We start from the raw sequence: 27700 nt of genomic DNA on the forward strand, positions 1-27700 counted from the left end.
CATTTACTCACCCTCATGTTGTTCCAAAACTGTATAAGTTTCTTTCTTCTGTTGAACAAAAAATATATTTTAAAGTATGTTGGTAACCAGACAGTTGACATAGCCATTGATTTCCATAGTATTTTTTTTTTCCTACTATGAAAGTCAATGGATATCATCAACCGTCTGGTTACAACATACTTTTTTTGTGTGAACTATCCCTTTAAAGCATATGCTAAATTCATAAATGCAATCATGACGCAGTCAATCAATCTAGATATCAATCAATAAGCAATAATAATTTTCAAGAACACCCTTAAAAAATATTAATTAGAGAATGACAATCAAGCAATGACTTTTTTTTACTTTTTTTATTTAAAAAAAAAGGAATGATCTAATGTGTATGTACCTACATTAGTGTTTGGGATTGTACCGATTTAGCACAGGTAGCTTGCTACTAAACACAAGGCTATTGCACACAAGACATTCTACACGTATACACATTACATACATTCTGTACATAGATACATACATACATACATACATACATTAATATATTTATCATAAAAAAACTAGCATTGTTCCACAGGGTAGACAATGTTTTACATTGAACGGAGTGATAGTGATGCTCACACAGGCTTAAACTCTTCATGCATTAAAAAAAGAAAGAAAAACCAAAATACATTAGACCGGCATTGGAAGAGCTGCCAAAGTGCTTTCTCTGCTGAACTAAACCGATCAACAGAGGAAACTAAAACATGTTGGGATCAAACAGTTAATGGGTATGATTGTATGAGTGAAAGTGTTGGGCTAATGACATTAACACATGACAACAATGAGGTCAATTCATAACAACAGGAGGAAGCATAAGAAAACACCGGACTTCCCGTGGTTGCAGGAAGTTTAAATTTTCTTCAGAAGACTTGTGATCCATTAAAAGACAGGGTGACACCTAACATCCTCCATATTTCAGAATGAATATGCCTTCAAAAGAGAGAAAGTCATACTCAATTTGTCCCATCAATGGCCTATCAATTTCAATTAACTTTAAATGTTGTTAATACTTCACAGTGTGAGCCTTCTTGTTGCTGCAAGCTCAATAATCAACAGGAGAACAATAAAGTTCATTAATACTGTCGATCAGCGAAAATGTTCGCCTGTAACACTTCATTATTCTATTCAGTTCCATTAGTCAAGAGGGCACAAAACGAAGCACACGCTGCCGCAGCGACGCAACAACATCGTCAAGATCAAGATCTAGAATTTACACCGGCTGCTGTGAGAAACTCATTTCAGGATTTCAGTAATCATATACCGAGTGTGCTTTCCTCTTAGGAAAAATTAGGAATGTAAAAAAAAAAACAGAAAGGGACAGTGAGTTTAGATGGACAAATAGGAGTAACATTGACAATTGTACATAGGTTTGCCATACATATTAGTTTTTACACAGGTTAGACTTTCATGCAATACAATGAAGCGGAATACTTTTCTTGTCGGTAATCAAAGGGTGTTATGTATATCAAGTAATTCGATAAATACATAGGAAAGGTTCTGCAAGCATGCGTTGTGGTTTGGCTCATGTGGAGTGCATTGTCGATCCTTACATTCCATCTCTTATTCCTCTCAGTGCATTGTCGATCCTTACATGTCCTCTCATATCTCTGAACCATGACAGTGGCAGCCGAACTTGTGGATAAGGATACATCTTGTATTTGACTTCTGGTAGGTTAGTCAGCATAGGAGAAATATACAATCCCAAACCGCCTAGAAGTCTACAAAGTGCAATATTTAACATTTTGGTTTTTTCGTGTTCTGTCAAAGAGCTAAAATACATATTCCCATTTGAATTTGGCTTTCTTTAATTTGCCTGAAAATGTCAAATATGTGATGGTCTTATTCTGTGATGGTCAGAAACCTTTGCAAGGACAGAAGTAACAAAGGGCACAAAGGGAGTCCAGTACCACACCTGTGATATCTGTTCTGAATGCAAGAGTCCAAAGACGTTGATTGTGATTCTCATGTCATCCATGAGGTCTCTGAACGCTTCTGTCTTCGGTGCCTTGCCTCCAAGATGGAGTCTCCCCTTATCTTTAAGGACCTGGGAACTGTGGAGCCGAAATCAGACACAGGTAGTGCAGTCCTGCATGATGGGAGTCGACTGATGTTCGTGTTTGTTGGTGCAGTGCTCCATTGAGCTTGAGCTCTTGAGTGGCACCATGCAGCGGTGAGGAGGTCTGCCGCAGTAGAGGAGCCCCCAGCAGCACAAAACCCTGAGGAACTCCTTCCTCATGTCCTTACTCCGCAACGTGTAGATCAACGGGTTCAACGCAGAATTCAGCGTGGCGACGCTGAAGAAGATGTCAGCTTTATTGAGGATAGGGCATTGCTGGATCGGACAGGAAGTGTCCAAGAGAAGGATGGTGAAGGCAGGCAGCCAACAAATGATGAAGACGCCCAGCACGATCGTGACGGTCTTCAGGAGAGCGTAAGCTGGAGAATTGGTGGCCTCTAGTTGGCTGGTGCGCACAATAAGGTAGATGCGAACGTAAAGGATCACAATGGACAGCAAGATGATGGTAAATATGGTGACGACAAACCGGACGTAGTATCGGGTGTTGAGAGGCAGGACAGCGGAGCATTCATCCAGGTTGTTAATACAGTTCCAGCCGATAATGGGAAGCCCTCCCAGAAGGATGGACATCACCCAGCACGCTCCGATCAGAAGGAACATGCGGCAAGTTTTGTTGGAGCCGTAAACCTTGACCTTGGTGATGGCAATGTAGCGCTCTATAGCGATAGCCAGCAGGCTGAAAACTGAGGCGGACAGGGCGATGAAAGCGGTCCCCTCTCGTATGAACCACTGGACAGGCACCAAATTAAATGTCCTAGGGCCTGACAGAAAGATGTTGGCGATATAAGCAGAGCCAGCCAGTAAGTCAGAGAAGGCCAGGTTTCCGATGAAGAAGAACATGGCCGAGTGGAACTTCTTGTTGCGAAACACGGCAATAAGCACCAGGAGGTTTTCCAAGATGATGATACTGCAGATAATGACAAATACAATTTTCAGGGTGTCCAGGCTCTGTTTACCATCTATGCGGTCTTTCAAATCCGCTTCGTTCATATTCTTGGCAGATTGATAGTGGACCCGTATGAGGGTCGTGTTGAAGTACTGGGAGTATTTGCTCATGGTGACAGCTTGGCAAAGCCTTGCAACTGGACGGCCAGTAGTCATTTAGAGGGCAGGTTGTCTGAGCTTGTCTGGGCCAGCAGGGCCACAGGAAACGAGACGCCCAGCCCGAAGTCACGTCTCAGCGGCCCAGGAAGCTCTTCGTTGTCACCTGGAAACAAATACAAAAAAGAACAATTACTGGCAGCCCTTACGAAAAAAAAGTATACTTCAAGTTCATTTTATGGAGTATACTTGAGTAATGTTCAAGTATATTTTTAAGTATACTTTATGTAGTAAGTATACTAATGTCAATATGTACTAGTAGTAAACTTGTAAGTGTACTATTTTAATACCGATTGGGACTAAATTGGCCCACTTGAAGTATATAAAAGTATATGTTTAAGTGTACTATAAGTGTAACAGTAGTAAACTTTAAGTGCACAACTAGTTCATAATTATGTTTCTCATTTGTACTGCAAGTGAACTTATGAGTATACTAGTAGTTTACTATTTTAATACTTGTAGCAACTTTGAAGTATACTCTCAGTAAACTACTAGTTTAGTAGTTTTATACTACAAGTTTTCTTTAAGTGAACTTAACATCATGCTTATAGTTTACCATTTATATATTATTTTTACTCTTTTAGTGTACTCTCAGTAAACTTGTAGTATAAAACTACTAAACTAGTAGTTTACTGAGAGTACACTAAAAGAGTAAAAATAATATATAAATGGTAAACTATAAGCATGATGTTAAGTTCACTTAAAGAAAACTTGTAACTAGTAGTTTTCTTTAAGTGAACTTAACATTATACTAATAGTTTACCATTTATATATTATTTTTACTCTTTTAGTGTACTCTAGTTTAGTAGTTTTATTCTACAAGTTTTCTTTAAGTGAACTTAACATTATACTTATAGTTTACTATTTATATACAATTTTTGCACTTGCAGTAGGCCTACAGTATACTACTATGTTCAAATGTTATTTTTTATACTTGAAAAATACCTTTAACTCTACTTTAATTTGAAAAAAACATTTGATTAGCTTCATGCATCCTTTTTATCAACACTTGAATGTCGGTAAGTTTCATAAAGAAAGGCAACATTTTGTTAAAATGTTGAGAAAATCACATTTTTGTCAAAGACTACGCCTTGATCAGATTAAGAACGATGATCAAAACACAGATGGAGTAGATTGAGTCCAACACCCCCAAAGCTTTACAGTCGTTTTCTCTTCATGGGTTAGGCCTACGCTTCATTTCATTTGGAAACATTAAGCAGTTTTGATTTACATGCTGTTTAATGTTTGATGATCACATTATTTTACATGTGAGTGAGCAATCTTCTATCACATGGTTCAGCTTCTTCTTCTCCTATGTTTTGATCCGGAGATTCTGTACTAGAAGATGTGTCATAGCGCCCCTACCGTATACCAGTGAAAACATGGATAGCTGGAAAATTCAGTCAATGGTGTGGAAAAGTTTAATTAAAGTAAATATGTACACTTCCAGTGAACTAGCCTACACAAAAATTCAGATATGCAGAATTAGAAACATATCTGTTTTATATCAACATTTTAATCAATATTTTCAAACAAAGTTTCATAAGACTGTATATGAAAAACGATGTAAAAAAAGTATATTTATAGGCTACTCGATCAAAAGAGTTAACACAACTACAAGCCAAGTATACTTTTTTAAATAATTAAAATTTTAAGTATATCTCGATCAAAAGATTGAGTACAAGTATAGGCCAAATATACTTGGACTTTTCTCTCAGCATAAGTCAAGTACACTTAAGTGTAATTAAGTATATTTTTGAGAAGTATATAAAATGTAGACTTGTTCTTTTTAGATGAAAAGAAGTATTCTAATAGAACACTTGAATAAACTTATTTTCCATGATTATTTTATTTACTCTATAAGCTATTCCACCCGAAAGTTTGTTACTATATAAAGCAGAACATGTTAGTTTATAAGACGGTATGTAATATTATGTTTTTAAAAAAAGTATTTAATAAGCTACTCAATCAAAATAGTAAACACAAGTACAAGCCAAGAATACTTAGAATACTCACTTTTAAGTATATCTCAATCAAAAAGTATAGGCCAAATATACTTAGACTTTTCTGTCAGTATAAGTCAAGTATACTTAAGTGCAATTTGAAGTACATTTCTGAGAAGTACATAAAGTATATTTCTGAGAAGTATATAAAGTATATTTCTGAGAAGTATATAAAAAGTTGACTGAAAGTATACTTTTTTATTTTTAGTTTAAAAGAAGTATACTAATAGAGCACTTGAATAAACTTATTTTTCGTAAGGGAGGCCAAATGTAAAAAAAAACAGACCAAATCATTAAAAGTTGTCATTTCTGCACCTCTAACAGCACCAAACAATCTGTTTGAGTGAGCAACATTAACAAATTTGGATGGGATTACTTACTTTTTTGCACTTTTGTTGCAGGTAAAAATCTTTCAAACCTATTTTAATGTCAGCTCTAATGATATGCTTCACATAATGCTATGCAAAGTTTTGTCTGACTTAAACCTTAAGGTGAAATCTGGTCAGCCTGTGCACATTAGGTCCTGTTTCCCCCTGGTATTAAGATGTGTTTTCAGTGATCGTTTCAGAAGTCGTCAGCCTAGGTGCATTACCATTTCCACCTGGTATTATAAAGGTTTCAAATCTCCTGTGATCACTTGTGTTCAGATTTCGCCTAGATCATCATCAAGATCATCACACTAACATCACTTTTATGGGATCAGTCTGTGCTGCACACACATACAACTCAATGCACAAACTCATGTTAAACATCTTACGCGAGTGAGCAGGAAAGGAAGTGAATGAAAAAGATAAGGAGGGGAGCTATGATTTTTGTGTTTGGAACAACACAGTGAAGTTGGAATCGCTTGGTTTGGTGTGCTCACACACACATCCCAGAATACATAAAACATTCAAGAACCCATTTACACAAGTATTTAAAACATCTTAATACCAGGTTGAAAGGTTACTCTGCTCCAGACTGTAGCTACAATTGCTCACTAACAAGCTTCATCCTCGTAATGTGCGCTAGGCTTTATCTAAGGATCAAGCAGTGGTCCTGCACTGATCAGACACATGTTGGAAACCAAAAATAGCTCTCAAGTAGTGTTCTGGAATTTCCCTACTGAGTAAAGGCGCCATGCCAGAGCTGTCCTTCAGCTACAATCTGTTCTTGCCCCATGAACTAAGATAAAAGTGCATGTGACAGACAGTCTTCTACACCTACACATAACTACACCGTATGTAGGACTTGATTCTTAGTCTACTCTCAGACTGCTTTTTGTAACCTCACGAGATGCGTAAAACAACGTCACAGAAACCATCACCTTGTCATCTGAATGTCTAACACATTTGACAAGAATCACCAAGATCTCCAACACAAATGACTAGAGTGTCATTCCAAAAGGCCTCAAAGGCTATAAACTTTCCCCTAATCTAAAACTCCCTTTCAACTGCTGATGACTAAATACATAGGGGAAATGCTGAGATTGACATTCTAGAATGTTTAGTAATTGATGACGAACTGCTGAATGCATCAAAAATGATGCACAGATTTGAGTAACAAGGTTCTATGTATGTCAGAGACAGAGAATGTGAGCAAACAAGTGTGATTACCTGCGTCTGCCCTGGCCTCAGACATACAGTCACATTATTACACATAATTACAGTATTTTAGATTTTAGGCTGTACAGTAACCCCAATCAGCTGTTGGCTAGCTGCTAAAATTGCGTCATTTTGAAATTGAAATAGTTTGTCATACAGTTTGCTTGCCCAGTGCCTTTTATAATGTGGCAAGTAACGTGCAACTGTAATGCCATCAAGACTGGAACAGCTTTATAGCCAAGAAGTTGTGGAAAATGTAATATCCAACATAATATCCATATGATTTCTCACTTAAACCTGGTCCCTTTCTTGCTATTAATTGCAAGCTTGCATTCAGATCTGCCTCCATCCAATCAACAAACTATGGACAGAACCAAGTGCATGACCTACATTGTTTTCGTATTTTGCCAATACGGGAAATTCCTTTTATTTCATTGTGACTTTAAACTACAGATTTAAATATTACATTTACATTAAAAACATTAGAGAAATTAAGGTGTCAAATCACATGCAAACAGGCCTTTTGTTTCTATTCAGAAGGGCAAACAAGAGATCTCCAGGAGATAAAGTATTTAGCCACAAGGTGTCTTTGAGCTGTGGCCTAGCGGTTAGAACCCCGGTTTTGTATCATGTCCAGATCTCTAATTTCCTGTCTGCCACCTCCCGTTACAAATGACAAAAGACCCCAATAAGTACATCCCATAGTCCTTAGAGTGAAGTCTGAACACAATGGGATGTGCTTTGGTGTATACTTGCATACTTTTGTGATTAAATATAGTAGACGAATCAAGATATTTGGCTAGAATATCTCGAGGCCAGTGGTTACAAAAGACTACTCACAAGTGGGCTCAAACATAGCTGTTCTTCACTGCTCAAGACACATCATCAGCACAGCCAGAGCAAAGCTGCCAAAGCCTCAACACTGAAAGATGCAAATCCCCCGTCAGGCCAGAGTCACTGTAGAGACTATGCAACCATGTGGAATGGCATCTGGAGACAAAGGCAGGAATCTAAGACATCTGTGTGACGCACACACCTCACTTCGACAACTCTGTTCTCTGCACATAGTTCAAAACCCCTCACATACAGACTCACAGATGCGGACTTATGTAAACATACCAGGAAACGTGTCTCAGTCACCTACAAACACACAATAAGGTACAGCTGCGCAGACAGTGCCACAAACCTGCTGCCAAATGCCAATAATATCCAGCAAGGCCATTTCCTTGAGCAGCAGCGAAGAACAATGGTCTCCTTGTCCAGGTTATGTTTCACTTGATACTCTCCAAAGGCACACTGTGCTCCAAAATTACACCATGCATCAACTACCAAATGCAAACTCTACAATTCAAACTATTTTCAGTAAACAATCAACAGCTCACAGCATCCGACCAAAACTTCAATTACCCATCAAAATGTGTAAGCTGCCTTCTCAGAAACTGAAGGACGCATTTTCAAAACAGCTCATTGTCTACCCACTGAAATTTCACTCTCAGAACAAGTTTAAGTAGGAGGTTTCGCTACTGACAACTTATGTTTGTAATTTCACTGTGTCGTCTGCAAGCTCCCGCTCACATGCACTCTGGTCCTCGGTGTTACCTTGGAGACCTTGCCGACTTTCATCATGGGGATTTGTCAGCTTGTGAAACCTGATGGGCTGGTTTGTCGGCAGTGCCGTCTCCGGCCTGCCCCACTTTACAAGTATCCCCGCCCTGTCCTGCAACTGCAGACTGGAAGGGACGCCAGATCGTCCTGTCTGAAATAAATCCTTTGTCTCTCCCGCTACAGAAAACCATATTCATCATACTGAAAGATAAACAAGATGTTCATATATAGGGCGCACAGACAAAACTGTGAATGCATCGCCAGTAGCAGGACTCCTTAGTCCAGCTGGCTAAGAAGAGCAGTCTTCCTGTACACAACTATGCTGTTATAGGCCAGAGGAAGTGTTTGTGGTGTCAGAAGACTAACATCCTGTTCAAACTTGATAGCTGACTGGTGGAGAGCTAGACAGTTAACGTGGGAAAGGTTCAGTGGAAGTGAGAGACGCAAAAGCAGATCAGAGGAAGTTTATTCGGATTCTTACAGGTGTAATACGTGCGGCAGGAAATGAGCTGAGGCACGGCAACAAGCCGCTCGTTTTATGTCAAATGTGCGACAGACAGATGTAACTTCGAGAAACCTTTGTTGTAGAAATCAGAATTGAGTCATCATAAAGGTCACTGTTACAGTTCAGAACAAGTCAACCATATGATTACCATCTCTCATTCCACAGTCAGTGAAACCTGAACTGATGACCCCAGACTCGGGCAGGACTCCGCCCACATCCCCGTGACAAGTCTACAAAGGCTCCAGGTGTTGTTTGTACTTCCCAGCAATACCTGATAAGCCCCAATTAGTTAGTGGCGTCGATGCAGCCATGTTTCCCACAACGCACCTGTTACCTAGCATCAGTTGGACACCAGTTGCCTCTTTCTCTAGAGAGATCTTACATCTTTGCAGCTTGCACAAACCGTCAGCAACCACACACAGTTGGAAAAAACAAAACATCTAACTGGCAGATGTTTCACTTCAGCTTGTTATGGCTGGTTCTCATGTTTGCCATCACGTATGTTAAAAAAACCCAGAATGAGCTGAGAAATGACCGCGAGACATACGCTTCCTTTAAGTTTCGTTGAGGGAGAGAGGTTTAAGAACAGAAAACACAAAGGGCTGTTAGAAACTACGCATAGCACACGTTACTTGTGTCCATGCAACGCCTGTCAGCACAGCGCGTTCTCACCCGAGCATGTGATATTATTGAACATATGAAACAATATAAACACTTCATTAGCATTTTTTCCCCATTTGTGCTGCTTGAGCTTAAATGCTTTTGTGCTTTATATTTCTTGTTTACACATACTGTTTAAACTAAAATAATACCTTAAGATATAACGTAAGCTTGTTGTGTACAGTATACTGCCTAATCGTAAGCTTGTTCAGAAATGGTGACAAAAACTTTCTGAATAAAAAAAAGATATATTTCTTGTTAAACGTCATTTAAATAAACCGAACTGCGAATAGTAAATTGTTTTGAGTCCAAATATCTGAATACAACACTTTTTGAAAAATGCCCATCCCTACTTTATGCCACCTCTGTTAGTACAGCTTGAGTGTCAGCCTTGCAGTCTGCAGTAAATAGATGAGCAAAGTTCTCTTTCTGCGCTAATGTTGTTGCTGTGCTCTATAAAGAGCTTCAGGCACCGACAAGCTACTGCTACTACATCCTGTCCCAATCGTGATAAGTATCACCATCCACACGACCACATTTTTTCACCTCCACCACAAATGCACTTAGAGCTTATTCTTGGGAAATTTTATAACACTGGTTGATGCAAAAAAAGCATTCAACTGCAAATCCTACAAACGTGCTAAAGGGCAGGAGGAAATCTTTACCAGAACATCACACTTAGGCACACTGTACATGCAAAAATGTTCTTTCAGGTTTGAATGCATTGTAGAGGAACTGCAATACAAGTATTATCAAAATGCAATCAGTTCATAGCACATGATCATTAACCTGATAATACCTTGCCCTGGAGAGCTGTACAATTACGTCATACATAATTGTATTGATTTGCTAGCTGGTTCCATAAAATCAGATGTAAAAGGGTGAAGCAGAGCACTTACAGACGGGTGGGGAGGGAATGGGGGAGGAAAATTCCATCTGTTTCGCTAAGCCAAAGGAGTTATGATTCAAAGCCAGTCAATGCAGCGAAGGTGATACAACACAGAGAGTCCCGAGACCACAAAACTCTATTCAACACACTCTCATTCCACCATGCTAATGACCCAGGTCGGACATGTACTTCCGCGACTGGAAAAATATCTTTTAAATATGCCAGTTTATGAAACAAATAGTCCTGGGATGAGGATTCTGATTGGTTAACACAGAATTTCAAGCATGCTACAGGCTTGCTGCAGTAGGGTGTGTTTCCAGTGTTACGCGGCGTTCGGCCATACACCAATTACATTACATGCCCACCGTGGCACCAACCCCACTGTCGTTTTGCTTTTTTATAGAAATAAAAAACATTCAGTTGGACAATGGACGCTACAATTATAAACTGAGAACGCGTCTGCTCTGCTCCATAGAGTCGCTGCAGATCATGCGCATCATTGACAAATATCTTATCTTGTAAAATGTGCGGTCAGTACCCTATGCACTCCCTAGGCATGATGCGAATTCACACATTCATGCGCACATTCAAAAGCGATTTCAATACCCTGTTGATAGATAGCGGTGCTCGCAAATTATAGGCCTATACAGAGAGCATGCGAGAGCACGAATTCGAGCATGCGTTCAAAATATCAGTAATACCAGTTTTGTCACAAGTTTATATACCGGTGTAAAAATATCCTTACATCCCTAGCGTGCTATAATCCATAATATAGGCTACTCATGCCTGTTCACCATATCACTGCACTTCTCCCATATAATCGTTATTTTGTGATTTTTGAAAAATTCGGTGATATTTTTAGAACTAGTGATGCACAATCAAGTTTCAAATGATCACGTGTTTTAAATTACCGATATTGGTTACGTTTGAATACTTATTAATAGATACTGGATATTTAATTGTGTATACAACCAGACAAATGCAGTGTTTAAGAAATTTCATCTGAAAGGAATGTTACAGGTTCAATTCAAGTCAATCTCTATTGGCAGTGTATTTGGCATGCTGCTGATTACCACCGAAAATAATTCTTAGTTTAAAATTTTTTTTTTTTAAAAACAGGTATACTAATGTTCAAAAGTTTGGGGTTGGTACGATTTTTTTTAACGTAAAAATACAGTAAAAATAATTGTGAGAAAATAATTTAAAATAACAGAGATTTTTTTTTTTACAGAGATATGATACATTGTAAGCAAGAATCTACAGTTCTAGGAGGGCGAAAATGAAAACAGGCAAATTTCTATTAAAAAAAGACATCAAGAGCGGAAAATAATTATGATTAGTAATCAACTGGTTTCGGACCAGCCTTTAAAAAACAGACTGAACAATGTCATCCCCCCTCCTGAAATTTAGGGAGAACCCTGACCACCTAGTAGAATAATAAATAAAAAAAAGTCACAGGATCCTTCAAAAATGATTCTAATATGCTGATTTGCTGCACAAGAAACATTTCTTATTATCATCAATGTTGAAATTATGTTGGTTGAGCTGCTTCATATTTTTGTGGAAACCGTGATACACTTTTTTCAGGATTCTTGATGAATAGAAAGTTTAAAAGAGTAGCATTTATTTGAAATGGACATCTTTTGTGACATTCTAAACTGTTTTTACTATCTTTAATGTCTTTAAAATCTTACTGACCCCTAAACGTTTCAACTGTAGCGCACAGAAATGTACGTACATGTCAACATAAAATTGCACAGCTGTCAATGCATGTTGGAGTGTAGCAAACTGTGAAAACATATGTAATGTGGTAACCTGACTTGCATTTGCAAGACCATTCCTTTAAAGCCACACAAATGTGTTTGTAGTGCATTGTTTGTTGGTAGAACAAAGGCTGTGGGTGATATAAACTTATATCAGAGAAAACCACAAAGTTTTAATGTCTTCAGATAGCATGCTGTCCTACAATACTGCCACTGCATCTAGCCAAGCTGCATCTGACGCTTCATGTAGCCTTATTCTCACGAATCAAGAAGCATGTGGGCAAGCTGAAGCAAGCCTAAACACCAATGCACGCCGAACATCCTAGCGCACCGATGCTGCCGCTCTGTAACAAAGCCTGGGGCCGCCTCTAACCGTTCCATACAGCGTCTCTCCATCATAACCATGCATCGATCGGCCGTGCGGAAAACGGCAACATTCCTAGAAAGCGTCAGAGTTCTGGAAACCGAGGCAGTACTCCTAACAATGCTTGACAGACCGACTGTGATGTAACAGATTGGCCTCAAAAGCCAAAGCGTAGATATTAGTTATGACATAATGCATGTTAGTAAAGAGTCTTTGTAGAATACCACATATTAGGGGTTAAACAGATCGTGGTTGATATGTGATCCAGGCTCCACGGTTCGGCACGCATGTGATTCGCGGATTATTTGCAAAGTTTAATCATCAGAGTGAAAGTTTATCACTTGCACGAGTTTTGTCTTGCCAGTTTACGCCTTCAAGCAGTTATTCCAGCATAAGAAGAGGCGAAAGAGAACTGAATTTGGTCCTCGCACGCTGTTATCTGTGCAGACAGGCGCACACACATATAGAGACAAGCTTCAGATATATATAGCGCACAAACACAGAATTGATTCCTCTTTTGCATTTCCTTGCGCTTGAAAGGATACATGTACACAAAAATTTATGTCAAAATCGGCAAGTATTCTCTCAAACACAGTCGGCTGAAGTGAACGTAACCAGTTGAGTAGTACATCGGATGTGTATCATTATATTGGATCCATGCATTAGCTCTTAAAGTGACAGCAGCCTATAAATTCATGTTGCTGTTTATGTCATTAATGGTAATCAAACAACAAGATTAATCTATATTTAATTTATACAGTGAACACTATAGTTTTATTTTACATTTAGGCCTAATTATTAAATTTCTGTACCTGAATACACTACAGTTAGACCTTACCTTATTTGTAACTTTGTTATACTTTATCTATGCTTGTAATTAGTGTATTTGTTTTTTTGTTTTTTTTTGACTGTTCACTTGCCTTTAATAATGTTTGAACTTTATAAAGTTAGGCTAGTAGTTTTTGCTGTGGTATCGACGTTCTTAAAGTGTGCGTTTTAATAAACGGAAAGCAAAGTTACATTTGGTTCCCCCCAACTATTTATTATTTTTTTCTTGCTGATCTGAAAAATGATCTGATCTATGACTCAAAAACTGATATATGATCCAAACCGCGAGTTTTGTGATCAGTTGAACCACTTCCACATAATCCCCTTAAGCAATAAGCTATATTTTCATCCAAAGTAAAAATTATTTTCATAAACTTTTCATAAAGTAAAGTGATCATGTTTTTTGTTGTTGTTTGCAAAATAATAATAATAATAATAATATCTATTGGATTTTATATTGTGACTACCAAAGTATTCAAATTCTATTTAGAAAAAAATTACTACGTATTAGTTGAGAGATATTTTAGAACTACCAAGTATCTGGATTTTACCTTAACTTTTACAGTACTGTTAAAAGCATGCATTTAGAGAAAAAAATAATAATTGGTATACCATTTTTTTTACAATATCTTTCCAAAATATCTTCTTTTTTTTTCAGAGATATGATACATTGTAAGCAAGAATCTACAGTTCTAGGAGGGTGAAAATGAAAACAGGCAAATTTCTGTTAAAAAAAAGACATCAAGAGGGGAAAATAATTATGATTAGTAATCAACTGGTTTCGGACCAGCCTTTAAAAAACAGACTGAACAATGTCATCCCCCCTCCTGAAATTTAGGGAGAACCCTGACCACCTAGTAGAATAATAAATAAAAATTTAATAAAAAAGTACAAGATTTGTGCATGAGCAAGTGTTGGGAAAGTTTTAGGGAGTCCATCCTCTATCTGGAGAGATTTTCCTCTTCTGACTCATCTGAATACACTAAAGCACAAAATATCTGTCCTCAGCAGCAGACACCAGCCTCCCTTGAAATGATTTCCACTCTTATCTCCAGGACGTGGATGAGCAACAGGCATTTAGATAATACAGAAGCTAGAGGGCAGATCTCAAACAAAGCAGAATACCACAACAAATGATTATCTGTTTCTCATCTGTACAAGCAAACATAGACACAACACTTCAGTATAGACAGATACATGTACACCAAACTATTAGGCTGTGTCTCAAGACTTCACCCCTGTTCATCAATAGTTATGTCGAGAAGCAGAAGCTAGTGTCATGCTAGGGAAAAAACAACATTGAGATTAAACCACAGATAGGATGCTAACTTCTGTTGCAATACACACTTAAACGTCGTTAGGAAAGTGCAAAAAAAATCTTTGAACAGCTCCCAAGTGCAGTGCTTTGTTGAGCAGATATGGGTGATTTTATGTGGTCTGCCATATCTCACGTACAAAAACTCTTGAGAGGAACTTCACAGACATTTTATGAAAATGCATAGCAAAAAAAAAAAACAGAACATAATTAAGTTGCTTAAGCAAGCAAAATACCAAATAAACCCGAGCACACTAGAAAAGGGTTTGTGTAATCATACAAGTCAGACTTGAAGTCACATCTTGCATTAGCATCACTGGTCAACATGGCAGACAAGGGCCACTTTCTAACAGAAGATAATAAAGTAAATTTTTGGTTTTCAGAAAAAAAATCTGAGTATAGTATGCGTGCATGCACAATGCAGAGGTGATGTGGGTAGTTACTATGCGGTAGCTGAGGTTACGTTTCTAGTTTGTTTGCTAGAGTGTTTTTTAAGTTAACTGGCCCCAAGTCAAAAATATCCAAGTCTCTATGTCATAATAATTCGTACTAGATGGTGAAATCATAAGAAAGTGTATGCCCTGAATCTAAACCTGACCATAAAGTCCATTACCCAATCCCTAAACATGCTATTTAAGGGTATCTATTTTTTAAGAAAAAAAAAAAAAAAAACGTCTAGAAATCATAATCATTCATATAAGCCAATTGGTACAATATCTTACAATTTCACCCTTTCATGAGAGTGTGTTGATGTTCTGGTCTATAGATGTGTTGGCCCACATTTACTTCAGTTTTGACATAAATGCTTTGTCTATGTGTACCACCAACCGCATTGCCTTTTCAAGTATACTCCATTAGATGGTGTGAAAATTGTGGGAGCCTTTAAACTCGCTCACACAAACACTTGTGCATCTATTGTTGTTGCCGTCACTAGTAGTTTGCAGTTGTCGTTGCTGTTCTTCTGTCTCATCCGTTTCTTTTCCGACTGAGAAACAACTAACGGAGGCAGTGCTGCCACCTTGTTGACAAACTAATTAGTGCAAAACAATTTAAAGTGCATGTGCGAGATGAGCGTACTGAGTTTGTACAGTAAAAAAAAAAAACCGGCTGTGTGCAAACAACGCATAAACTATGCTGATGATGAAATTTGTCACGCGCACCACGCACACCTTAGCGTACACGTAAAAACCAAAGTATACTTTGGGCTTAAGTCTATTTTCTTTCGTCCATTTTATAATCCACTAGGCAAATTTTTTTATCTGATCGCTTGGCTATGTAACTCCCCACCTCTCCTCAATAAGCTGCATAATTCACGGTATCATTCATTTTCATAGTTACACTGAAGTTTAATATCATCGCTAATCTTCCTAAGTAAAAGCAACAGACACAGTGATACTTGGATGAGTAGTATGCACAATTAATCACTCCCTCATTTCAATGAAGAGCAACCTGATAACAATCTACTTATCTTTACTTCTCTCAATTAATTCCACTAATTAAGCCTCGGTTTTGACTATGTAAAGCCCAGGCACACTTTCACGGCTAGGAGGCAGTGGCGGGGTGTCACACGGACACGCGGTGTTCTGCTATAGTAATTCAGGGGGAATTGGAAAGTTGTGTATACGTTTGCCCTCGGCTGCACGGGGGAGGGGAGAAAACAGGCGAGAAAGAGAGAGCTGCTTTTCCATACAACTTACATTTAGCCGCATTATTTCCTCTCAGAACATTGGTCAATATTGTGTGGCTTAAGTCTACTCTTCACTTGTCAGTGTCTTTTCCTCCCCTGCGTGGCATACATAAACAAAAGCCCATTAGAACTCATGGCTTACATTTGTCATCTCTGTTTATTTGCCGATGCGTTTCTTAGCATGTGGGCGAAAGAAAGGCGACAGGAAACGAAGAGCTGAGTAAAAAGAAACAGTGGAGTGGAGAAACCCTTCTGCCTCACATTCTGGACATTGGGGGTAGTGCTGGACTATGTGTATTGTTATATATTTTTTCTGAAATATTATTATTATAATGGGTTTTCTATTTGAATAATAATAAAAAAAAGTATTTATTCCGGTGATGCAAAGCTGAATTTTCAGCATCATTACTCCAGTCTGCAGTGTCACATGATCCTTCAGAAATCATTCTAATATGATTTTCAGCTCAAGAAACATTTCTTATATACTTGTTTAATATTTAAAATCTTTTGTAACATTATAGGTAAATGTCTTTACTGTAACTTTTGATCAATTTAATGCATTCTTGCAAAATAAATGTAAATTTTTTTTTTTTAATCTTATTGACCCCAAACTGTATATATATATATATATATATATATATATATATATATATATATATATATATATATATATACCGTTTTTGGTGGTGTGGTGAGGATGTTGAAGTGTGTTGAGGTAGCCTAGTACTCTGAGCTACTTACAAGGTTCACTCTTATCAATTCATGTCAGCCACAGGCTCTTCACTTCTGATTCAGATTCTTGACGGACTCTTTCCCGCCCCCAACCCCCTACGGTTTAATGTCTACTACATAGATCAAAGGAACGGCCCACAAGAGGGTGATTAAAAACATCAGGAAGGATTAATTCAGAACCACAGCCATGGTCACGCCGTCTCTACTGCTCATTAGATCAAGAGCTAATGCAATCTTACTTCATTATTGAATCTACCAAAGAAACTACTGCTGGTTTAGGCATGTCTAGACCTTCGACGTCCACACATCAGCAGGGCACATGAAGGCCACATAATGGACTAAATAATAACTAGGCCTAATGTTTGCTGAATTATCAAATGTCAACCAGAAGTTAAATAACGAACGGCAGAACTGTCAAACTAAGAGCACTGATATTTTTAACTCTGCAGCACATCCCCGTTATAAACGTGACAATCTGTGAGTTAAATCTTAACCGCAGAAGATCAAGTTTCACACGCACGGCTTTTCTCACACTTTTCTGCTGTTGTCTCCACATAGGAAGTATCTTTTAATGAAAGGTCCTAGAACAGAAATTGCACTTGCTTTGTTCTAGAGCCCTGCTCCTGTTCCCCCATAATGCAAACCCCACCCATGCTCATATTCTTCTGCTTTATCATGAGGATGTGTGTGTGCTCATGTTCGCGACAGACGAAACACTGCCAGATCTTCATGACAACACTGTACCATTGTGCAAATGTGACCCGCATGTGTTTCTCATATGCGTCAGTTGTGTCATGGGACAGTCGAGGGTTTGGGGGTTGTTGCTGTGAATTAAAGAGGGGGAGACTCCACAAAGGAAACAGGCATCCACAACGACGAACAAAGCAGTCTTGATTGCCTTTTGTGATACGAAGCTGTATTATGGTCTGGTACCTTTCATCCAACAATGACAGATGGGATAAGAAACAGAATGGGGGAGACCTGAAAGTGGACATGTTAAAAAAGTGCCCATGCAATAACAGATGCGCTAAGGAAGACTCCCTATTTGTGTTTGTGGGTATGTTAAGATTCAAATATTCTTTGTATTAAATGACGATAAACACAATAATTGTCTGTGTCTCAAAAATGCACAATGATCTTCCATTTTTCCCAGACCCTCCTGACATATTAGATCATGTCCATTTGGGACAATAAAGACTAGATTTCCTCACAGACACATGCAGAGTGTCTGGCTTGGTATAAAGTGAAAGTTTTACTTCCTACTATAGTCAAAGACTCAATGGCATCCTCCACTCTCTATCAGAAGCATCATTCAAACCAAAAGAGCATATCCGTCTTTGATTTTGAACCAAGATTTTAAACGCAACTTCAAAAAACTATGATTTTCTATTAAATTCTATAATATATATATTAATATCAATGATGAGACATTAAATATACTACTACATAAAATAATGATAAAATTTACACATTTATATTATATTATACAGTGCTATGCATAAGTTTAGACACCCATGCTAAATTTGACTAAAAAGAGGAATAAAAAATCATCTTTTGGAAATTGAACTTAATGCCTTAATTAAAAAAATTCGGAAAAATCCAACCTTTAAGGACACCAATTTTCCTTGTGAATGAATAATGTATCGTAAATAAATAAATAAATGTTCTTCCTTAAAATACAGGGTGCATAAGTCTGGACACCCCTATGTTAAATTCCCATAGAGGCAGGCAGATTTTTATTTTTAAAGGCCAGTTACTTCATGGATCCAGGATACTATGCATCCTGATAAAGTTCCCTTGGCCTTTGGAATTAAAATAGCCCCACATCATCACATAGCCTTCACCATACCTAGAGATTGGCATGGTTTTATTTCAGTTAGCCTAATAGCTAGTTTGATTTGCATTGAGAGATGATCTTATGGAAAGTACTCCATGCCAATCTCTAGGTATGGTGAAGGCTATGTGATGATGTGGGGCTATTTTAATTCCAAAGGCCAAGGGAACTTTATCAGGATGCAAAGTATCCTGGATCCATGAAGTAACTGGCCTTTAAAAATAAAAATCTGCCTGCCTCTATGGGAATTTAACATAGGGGTGTCCAGACTTATGCACCCTGTATTTTAAGGAAGAACATTTATTTATTTATGATACGTTATTCATGCACAAAGAAAATTGGTGTCCTTAAAGGTTGGACTTTTCCTAATTCTTTTAATTAAGGCATTAAGATCAATTTCCAAAAGATGATTTTTTATTCCTCTTTTTAGTCAACTTTAGCATGGGTGTCTAAACTTATGCATAGCACTGTATATTATATTATTATATTATCTAAAATAAAGTTGCACGATTATCATAGGTTAAAAAGCAGGAGAAATCCGGCAGAAGTCCCATCTACCATCTACTCCACCATTTTTGTGGAACAAAATGTCAAAGCTCCTCTTTTCCATGCACTGTCCAGACCCCCAAAAAACCTAAACCTTCATGCTAAAAAACCACCAAACATGCAAACAGCATGTTGTCTTTATAATATCATGCTTACTATTTTACAGAGTATGATGGCCTTTATACATAAATATATACAGCTGTCTTTAAATTTTAAGCAGCAGGGATTACCATATTTGCTGGTCTTTCCATGGCATCAAAAAGCTAGAAACGCTCTGCAACATCTTGCATTTGCATTAAGCATTAGTTAAAAAGTGTTTGTTTTGCTTCTTTTTTTTTTTTTTACATACCTTTAGTTATGTCTTTTCTTGCTTAGGGCGCCTATAGTGAGTCTGGACTGCCACTAGTGCCCTCAAAAACAACTGATGCATAATGCCCTTTGTCATTTCATTTCCCATAGGGTGTGGTTTAGATATCGATCCAAAGCAGATCAAATTCAACAGGCTTATTAGTGCTGGATATGTTACAGGGGGAAGTCAGAAATCATATCATGTGGGCCTTTAACTGTAGCCTATTACTGGCACAGCAAGCCGTAAATCTAATATACAACATTGTCTGACGTATGTTTTTTCTGTAATATTGCGTTTCAGGGGCCAGGCTTTGGCATGTCTGCTCATTTGTGTTTTGATTTGTATCACCACACATAAGTCTATCAGTGACCCGTGCGTTCGCCACGGGTCACTTCAGAAGACATTTCGTGAGGAGACTTCTCATCGTCGAGGGAGACCAGACCAGACCAGCCGATTACACAATATCAACGATTTATGTGGCTGTTTAAGAGAAGTGAGAACATTTTTCCCCAGCAGAAAATGTCTGAAATCATCTAGTTTTTAGTCTAAACGTTAAACCGCCAAGTTATGCAAGATTGTCAAGAGTTTCATTTAGCTTCAGTAAAAAGACAAGATGAAGTTGTGCAATATCTGTTTCAACAAATGATTGCAAAAAAACAAATAAGTAACAGCAGTATCGTCCCACCAGAGAGCAAAGAGCCAGGCTATTCTCATGCTAAAAGCCCCCATGTGGGCAGGATCCATGTCTTTCTGCCACTCATGGACATTCATGACTTTGCGTTAGCATGAGGATGGGCCTGATCCTATCACAGATGCCACAACTGAAAGAACAGGTTTGATGGACAAAGCCCCCCCTCCACAGTTTAATCCGCCGAGCTCTAGCGAGCAATCCGGCTCTTCATTCCAACAGGGCTTCCTCGGTGGGCTTCTTCCAGGTGCACAAACAAAAGCAGTCAGGGTAACAATACGCTGTCTATCACGAGGGGGAGGGTGTGCGGGTCTGGCATTATCTCTTTCAGTACCTGCTGGAAACTTAATGCAGTTGGACGTACTGATGCCCGGTAGACGCTTGCAAACCACAGTGTGACCACATCACTACATATCCACCACTTTATGGAGTACTTCAAGCCACAAATCGTTCAGAAATGTTTTACGGCTCACTAACACAAAAACGATCTCCAAACCTCTTCGTGGCCACTAAAACGGTTAACATTATCATAGCACAAGAGAGTGCCAGATTTACAGAGGAAACTATCCCGTTGCAAGGTTTCTTTACTTTTGAAAGCTGCAAAATCATTCAGCACACACAGTGGTTTTACATTCAGCAACACCGTACCAAAATATACAATTTACACAATACAAAAATGTACTAAAAAGCTTGCAATGAAAATTCAATCATCATTTACTCACCCTCATGTCTTTCCAAACCTGTACGAACCTGTGTGAAACACAAAATATATATTTCTTTGCTGTTTTTTTCTTCTTCTTTTTTTTCAAAATACCTTCTTTTGTCCTTTTGTCCTGAAGAAAGTAAGTTATACAGGTTTGAAACGCCATGAGGGTGTATAAATAAATCATGACATTTTTTGGGTGTACTATTTCTTTAAAATCAAACATACATTAAAATGTATTAATATTAACATGCATAAGCTCATCAATATGCACAATTAACATTACATAAATGTCTCATGAATTTGAATTATTTCATGCTCTCAGAAGCCAGTTATTCACTGCGCATTGTGGTTGACACAAACATTACATTTACATTTACATTTATTCATTTAGCTGACGCTTTTATCCAAAGCGACTTACAATTGCTATATATGTCAGAGGTCGCACGCCTCTGGAGCAACTAGGGGTTAAGTGTCTTGCTCAGGGACACATTGGTGTCTCACAGTGGATTCGAACCCGGGTCTCTCACACCAAAGGCATGTGTCTTATCCATTGCGCCACCACCACCCAAACATGTTTGTCCTTGTTGCAAGTTAACCAGTATTCATTCTAGCAAAGGTCATACTATTATTTTTTTTAATGCAGTAAAGTTTGATTGGATACACAGCCTTTGACATCATTGATTTTTTTATCCTCTCATCTTCTAAAAATTGCTATTTATTTTGCTATTCCAACTACCCACAATTACACAACTAGCTGCTTTTTTTTTCTTTTCTTTTTTGCATTAGCAAACACTTTCAGTAACTAATTTGTGACCTGATTTTATGTTAAGACCCACAAGTTAAGAACAACGGAAACATATTAGACATTAGGCTATATTGCCCAAAATTCACCTTTGTGTTGCTTTTCTGAAGCTAAGATCTGTGTACACCTGCATCAGTGTTAAGCCAGATTTGCCGTTCTACTGTATATGGCAGATTTTTATCAGTTAGGCGATGTTTGGCAAAATAAACTCATAAATAGTCATTTTGCACAGATGCTAGACATGAATAGAAAGCGAGACCTTTAGAAGTTCTTCCATGGCTCCAAAACTGTCCTAAAATGGACAAAGTGAAACGCTGCTCAGTAAATATTTAGAGAGCTTCCCCTGAGCCTTGTCTGCATGTGTAACTGTGATGTATACAACATAAATTTATGGGATTGTGTTCGTGATTGTCTTAACATTAAATATGCATGCTACTGTTTGTACATAGAGTAAGAAAGTCTTTGTGTGTAAGAAAGTGATTGGGTGTGTGTGTGCAATGTGCATTGGAGAAGGTTAGCAGCCCAAGCAAAGGCAAGTCATTACAGCGACACTCCCAATTCTTGGCACAAATACTGCAAGCTCAATATTGCCGGCTGTGAGTTGTAACTTGCTCAGCAGCAGCCTCCAAAACAGAAGGCGTTTATTTTGTTCCAGCTGCCACACCCAGAAAAAGTGTTTTTCGGCTGAGGCAAGATGGCATGCTGCCTTATAATATATAGTGCAAGCCCTAAAGCACTGGAAACCCCAGTCTCTATTAATATCACCAAAGATATTGATTAGCATTATTGGAAAAAATGCTGAACTGGTTGACCAGAGAATGCATTGATCCCTGAGCGCCAACAGTTCCTGAACAACAAAACATATTGGTTCATCAAAGATGACCGTCTTCCATAATACCTTCCTGTACAAAATGTCTTTTGTTCTTAAAGGAGTACACCCAAAATTGATTGTGACGATTTTCTTAACCGCATTTTGTCAAAAAACGCCATAAAATACAGAAATGTACGTAGTTATTGACTGAAAATCTTGATATGAACCATGCACCGTTTTGTGAACTAATCGTTTATTTGAAGTGTTTTCAATGATTCGGTTCACAAATCTCAAATGTTTCATTCATGAATTTACGAAATTCTCAAGTTCACCGACTTAAAAGAGCGCAGAAATCGTTTAGACTACTTTTAGTGCTACTTTTTCCCCAGTCCTCATTTACTTCCATTATATGGCAGGGCTCCAGACTGCGATAAGAGCTGCCATTTCCGTTGCCAAATGAAATGAAAACGGAACGAAACAGCGCTTCTCGTGAGGTCAGAACAGGTTAGCACTGGGAGATCCAGTGAGAAAGTTGAATTCGCCGCAGTATTAATAACTGCTCTTAAATGTTAGTCCAGACTAACATTGGAAAAGAGAGATGGACATGAGCAGTTAAGTGATTTCATTTTTGGGTGGACCTGTTTTAAATGCTCTGCCTGGCTTGAGGGATTCAGTCTTCCTCAGAGAAGGTTCTCTCAGGACGTTCTGCAAGCGCTCTGCGCCTGTTGCCAAAATGCTAAACGCAAAAGTCCTTGAGGAATCGCTCCGCCCACACAGTGACATGGCCCCACCCGTAACCCCTCATGTGACCAAGCCCAAAAATCCCACACTTCCAGTTCCCACCACCGCCTGCAACATTTATTTATCTTTCCGTTTGCTTAGATTTCCGTTTATTTATTCACTTTTTTTTATTTAACTTCGCCTCTCATGCACAATCCCTCCTCATTGACGTCTGCATGCACATATATGCGACCTGTGGGCATGCAGAGCCAAGTCATGGGGAACGATCCTCATTCCGAAACATGTGTTTATGGGACAGAGTTGAAATGAAGGTCAGGGGAATTCAGGAGAAAGCACCAGCAAGTAACAATCAGACAGTCAACCTGTGCGACGCCATCATAATGAATAGTACCACTCATATCTGAAGGCAAAGCCTTTGCTTCATCATGAAACTTTGAAAGTGAATACTTGGAGAAAATTCTGAGTGGCACGGTGAGTCATAGATATGCCTACGCTAAATCCAGGCACGCAAAACTCTGTGGAAAGCTCAGGAGACTTCCTTGGAATTGGAATGTCTGTCTCTTAGGCTAATTTGATAACAGTTTACGCTGCCAGCTAACAAACTTCAAGTTTGTCCCCAGTAAATGATGACAGAATTGTCTACGGTTTAAATGCATTCCGCAGAGTTCCAGTGAAAAAAAAAGAACAGAAAATACAATAAAAGTCTGGAGTGTCCAGGTGATAGAGTCACAGTGGGTAATGTATTAAATTAAGACCACAGCTGAAGTCTCTCTCACGTAGACATGGACTGAGAGTATGAACGTGAGTGAAGAACGCCGGTGGTGGTCAGCTGAGACAGCGTGGCTGGTTTTGTTCTGGTTTAATGAAGCATGGCATCACATGATGCCAACGCGGACTACATGCTGCCCATATCAGCTCCGTCTACAGATCGGATCGCAGCGTGATGAAAAGCTGTCACCTCAACAGAGAAGAATGAAAAGCTGTCACCTCAAGACCCTAGACAGGAATCTCCACAACCATCAAACAGATCCAACACCTGATATTCCTGCTCATTGTAATTTTCCCACTTTAGTAATGCTGTTTCCATCTAAGCAGTTTAAAAAGCATGCCGAAATCCCCATGCGCATCTGCAAGCACTCTGCATGCAGTCCCAGAACAGACAAGATAATGCAATCATTCCATTTAAAGCTTTTAGAAGAATAACGTAACCTAGCACACATTTCACACCCACACTAGAGAATGATAGATGGACAACTCTCAATGTGATAATCAGCGTTTCCTCACACATATCAGCTTATCTTGTATAGGGAGGCATTGTGTACCACAAAAGCGGATTACAAAAACATCTCGACCCCATCCCCTTTTCTTGTCCTGGAGAGAATGTACAGTTGTGATTCTGAGTCATTATCTCAGAGAGGTGTTGTTAGTGAATGATTATTCTGGACTTAAGGGACGGGTGCATTTCTATACTATGACCTAAATTCAGAAACCAGCGCAATGGCTTTTCAATGTAGCCTTGGATTCCAGGGGAAACAAAAATCTGTACAATAGAGCTGACCTACATCTATACAATTGTCTAGTTTCATAATAAAACAGTCAACACCAAAAAAAAAAAAACATAAAAAAAAACCCCATAAAGGGATAGCCTTACCCAAAATGGAAGATTTGGTTAAGTTGGTCAAAATCTGAATGCTTTTTGGTTCTTCCACGGAACAACAAAAACCTACATCTAAGAGGATAGGCACTGATTTTTACTATCAAGCTTCATAAAAATGCAACTGATTCTTGTGTGAATGATGTTGAAATCAAACAAAGACTTTCAACAAACTTTGAAAATGAAAACTGTTATCAAGAACCAGGTTTCGGGAATGTAAGGCAGAAGAACAGCCTCAGCTATCATTGACTTTCATTACATGGAGAAAAAAAAAAAAAAAACTTAAAAAAAAACAATTAAAGTGCCACAGGCTTTTGTGTTTCACAGAAGAAAGGAAATCATACAAGTTTACAACCACATGAGGATGAGTAAATTATGACGAAATCTGCATTTTGGGGTGAGCTATCCCTTTAAATTCCTGTCAGACAACAATATATCTTGTGTTTTCTTTGTAAAAATCCCCCAAAACATTTCTCTCTTTTTTTTTTTTTGCGTTTCAAGACAGAAAGAGTAAATGATGACAGAATTGTCATTTTAGGGTGGACTATCCCTTTAAGAAACAGACACTAGACTCAGAGAGCTCAGTCCAGCAGCATAATGCCATAATAGAGTCTTTTGTCTTATTAATACGAGCTTTAAGAACAATGCCATCCTTTCGGTGACGGATGGACGAATCCCCACGGCGGGTTTTGCAACGGCTACAAATATCGCAAAGCTCCTTGCGTGCAATGAGCCCAGCGAGAGCCCGTCCCTGTTGACAAATGAAGAGCTGCTGGAATACACATAAAGTCCAGCAGGTCTGGATGATGCAGGTCAATGTTTAACCGCATGCAAGTTACACATTACATCTGTGATTAAACATTTACGGTTTACTTTCTCGTAAATTATGCAAAACACTGGTGCATGTCACACTTCATTTCAACTGACACTAGTGGAATATGCATGTGTCGAAAGCTTTGATAAGACTATCTCGCGGATTTCATTATCTGGTCGGTGCATGCGAGATGATGGTGATGGTGATAGAAACGTGTCGGTGTTGACAAATTAAAAACCTCACAATTTACTGTTAAAGAGTGAATTCTGAGAAGGGCTCACACATCTGTCTTAAACAGTCAACACCCAAAAAAAAAAAAAAAAAAACATAATTTGAAAATTTGGTTAAGTTGGTCAAAATCTGAATGCTTTTTGGTTCTTCCATGGAACAACAAAAGGGGTGGTGGTCATTAACTAAATACAGGTATATCGCACTGGTACGGAAATGAATGAAGACTATTGAAGCTATTGAAACACCACATTTGACTAGCCTTAGTAACTTATATAGTGCGATGTCGTTAGTTACAGTGCTGTGAAACTCACCCCATGTGCGATGTCCGGCAGAGAGAAGAAGCGCGTGCCGATGTTTTTAATCTTCATTTACAAAGTTTACATTAAATTCCGTAATTCCTAATCGCTTGATCGAGTCTTCAAGGATCCGTTTGGGAGAGCCCCAACAATGCAAATGATTTAATAAAAGTCAAAACTTTTGCGGAATCATTTCTTCATATAATCTAATCATTAGAACAGCCATGGTTAAGATAAACGTCAAAAAAAGCTAGAAGAATACTCTGAGTTTGCGTTGACGTCTCTAGGACGCGTCCGTTACTGCTGTATTTTCAGTTTAATAAAAAAAAAATCGTTAATTCCACGAGCTGGTCGCCAGAACAACAGCCTCGCGATCTGCGCGCGGAGACGTAATACACACACACACACACACACACACAGAGAGAGGCGCGCGCACGTCCGCACTCGCACTCGCACTCGCTCAGCAACTTAGCGTGGAAGAGCTTAGGACGCCTGGCCTGGGTGATGATTTTTACACCCCTAATTTGCCTGTTAACGAAAATAAATGTATTACAAAAAACATATAATTGCAGACGGTCGTCAAAAATATGTTTTCTCCACTCGATGAAAATGTTCAGGATAAAAAAAGTCACATTTATGGTGGTATTTTAGCTGCTCTCTCCCCCGGGTAGAAATGAGGTCCAGATGTTTTTTGAGTTTTTTATTTTTTTGGTTCCACCTCCTCACTTCCTCTCTACTCTGAGTTGACTTTGTTTTGCCTCTTTTTCACACATAGATTGACATGTGTATCTAATTGGCAGAGACCTATTGATTTTCCTACTATATTTCAATATGGCTTAATTAGACGTTTTATAGCTACAACAAAGGCAACAATAAATATGAATGCTTCAATTGTATGGTGAGATCTGGTGGTGAAGAATCAAGTAACTTTGGATTGATATTAATTGGATTGCCATCTGTTAGGGAATGCCCTTTGTCATTTTTCACTTCCATAATTGTAGATTGTGGGATTCCCAAACTTCTGAATGCTGATGTTTATGTCTGTGGCCTGAACAACCAGATGCATTTTGCACTTGGCACCTC

General features: G+C 38.5%; 2 protein-coding genes across 3 annotated transcripts in view; both read right to left on the reverse strand.

The window, feature by feature from the left end:
- LOC311304609 (vascular cell adhesion protein 1) overlaps positions 1-27700 on the reverse strand; it is a 660847-nt gene that overhangs the window by 43772 nt on the left and 589375 nt on the right. The window lies entirely within an intron of this gene.
- s1pr2 (sphingosine-1-phosphate receptor 2) lies at positions 359-27232 on the reverse strand. Of its 2 annotated transcripts, XM_084408195.1 has the most exons (3): positions 26633-27077; positions 21285-21312; positions 359-3317 (listed from the first exon to the last, which is right to left on the reverse strand). In XM_084408195.1, exon 3 carries the CDS (start codon positions 3209-3211, stop codon positions 2099-2101), a length of 1113 nt encoding a protein of 370 aa, XP_084264321.1. In that variant the 5' UTR covers positions 3212-3317; positions 21285-21312; positions 26633-27077; the 3' UTR covers positions 359-2098. The 2 variants fall into 2 exon arrangements, with proteins under 2 accessions (XP_084264321.1, XP_084264320.1); XM_084408194.1 differs by lacking the exon at positions 21285-21312 and having other exon boundaries at positions 26633-27232.

This window comes from Rutilus rutilus, assembly GCF_951802725.1.
Source record: "Rutilus rutilus genome assembly, chromosome: 1".
Lineage (NCBI taxonomy): Eukaryota > Metazoa > Chordata > Actinopteri > Cypriniformes > Leuciscidae > Rutilus > Rutilus rutilus.

What these genes read in the sequence shown, in the direction of transcription:
- s1pr2 (XM_084408194.1), bottom strand. Translation starts at nt 3,211, where the DNA reads ATGACTACTGGCCGTCCAGTTGCAAGGCTTTGCCAAGCTGTCACCATG.